Source organism: Eurypyga helias, unplaced genomic scaffold (assembly GCF_000690775.1).
Source record: "Eurypyga helias isolate BGI_N326 unplaced genomic scaffold, ASM69077v1 scaffold40097, whole genome shotgun sequence".
Taxonomy (NCBI): domain Eukaryota; kingdom Metazoa; phylum Chordata; class Aves; order Eurypygiformes; family Eurypygidae; genus Eurypyga; species Eurypyga helias.
This window is the reverse complement of record NW_010263264.1, coordinates 4,575-4,821: the sequence shown is the minus strand read 5'-3', so window position 1 is coordinate 4,821 and position 247 is coordinate 4,575. Positions and strand designations below refer to the sequence as shown.

The 247-nt window shown below is 64.0% G+C and overlaps 1 protein-coding gene across 1 annotated transcript in view; it reads right to left on the bottom strand.

The window, feature by feature from the left end:
* Positions 1–247, bottom strand: part of LOC104512836 (laminin subunit gamma-3-like) — a gene marked incomplete at its 5' end in the record, with an annotated part of 11,546 nt that overhangs the window by 6,797 nt on the left and 4,502 nt on the right. The window contains 1 exon segment of the mRNA XM_010155973.1: positions 23–52. Within this exon segment, the coding sequence (XP_010154275.1) occupies positions 23–52 (30 nt within the window).

Here is a 247-nt window from a genome sequence, read left to right as displayed (position 1 = left end):
CTGCAGCGCTCGCAGGAGGGACCTTCTGTATTGTGCAAGCACCGGCAGTGCCCTGCGAGGAGGAAGCGGAGCTGAGGGTCTTGCAAAAACCCAGCCCCAGGTAACAGCAGGGGCTGCGGGAGGGACGGAGAGCCAAGTGCTGAGAGTGGCACGCCGCAGGTGCTGAGAGGGATGCGCAGCTCCAGCCAAGGGATCACGCTGGGATTGCACATCCCCAACCGGGACATTTTCACTCCCTGCCCCGTCC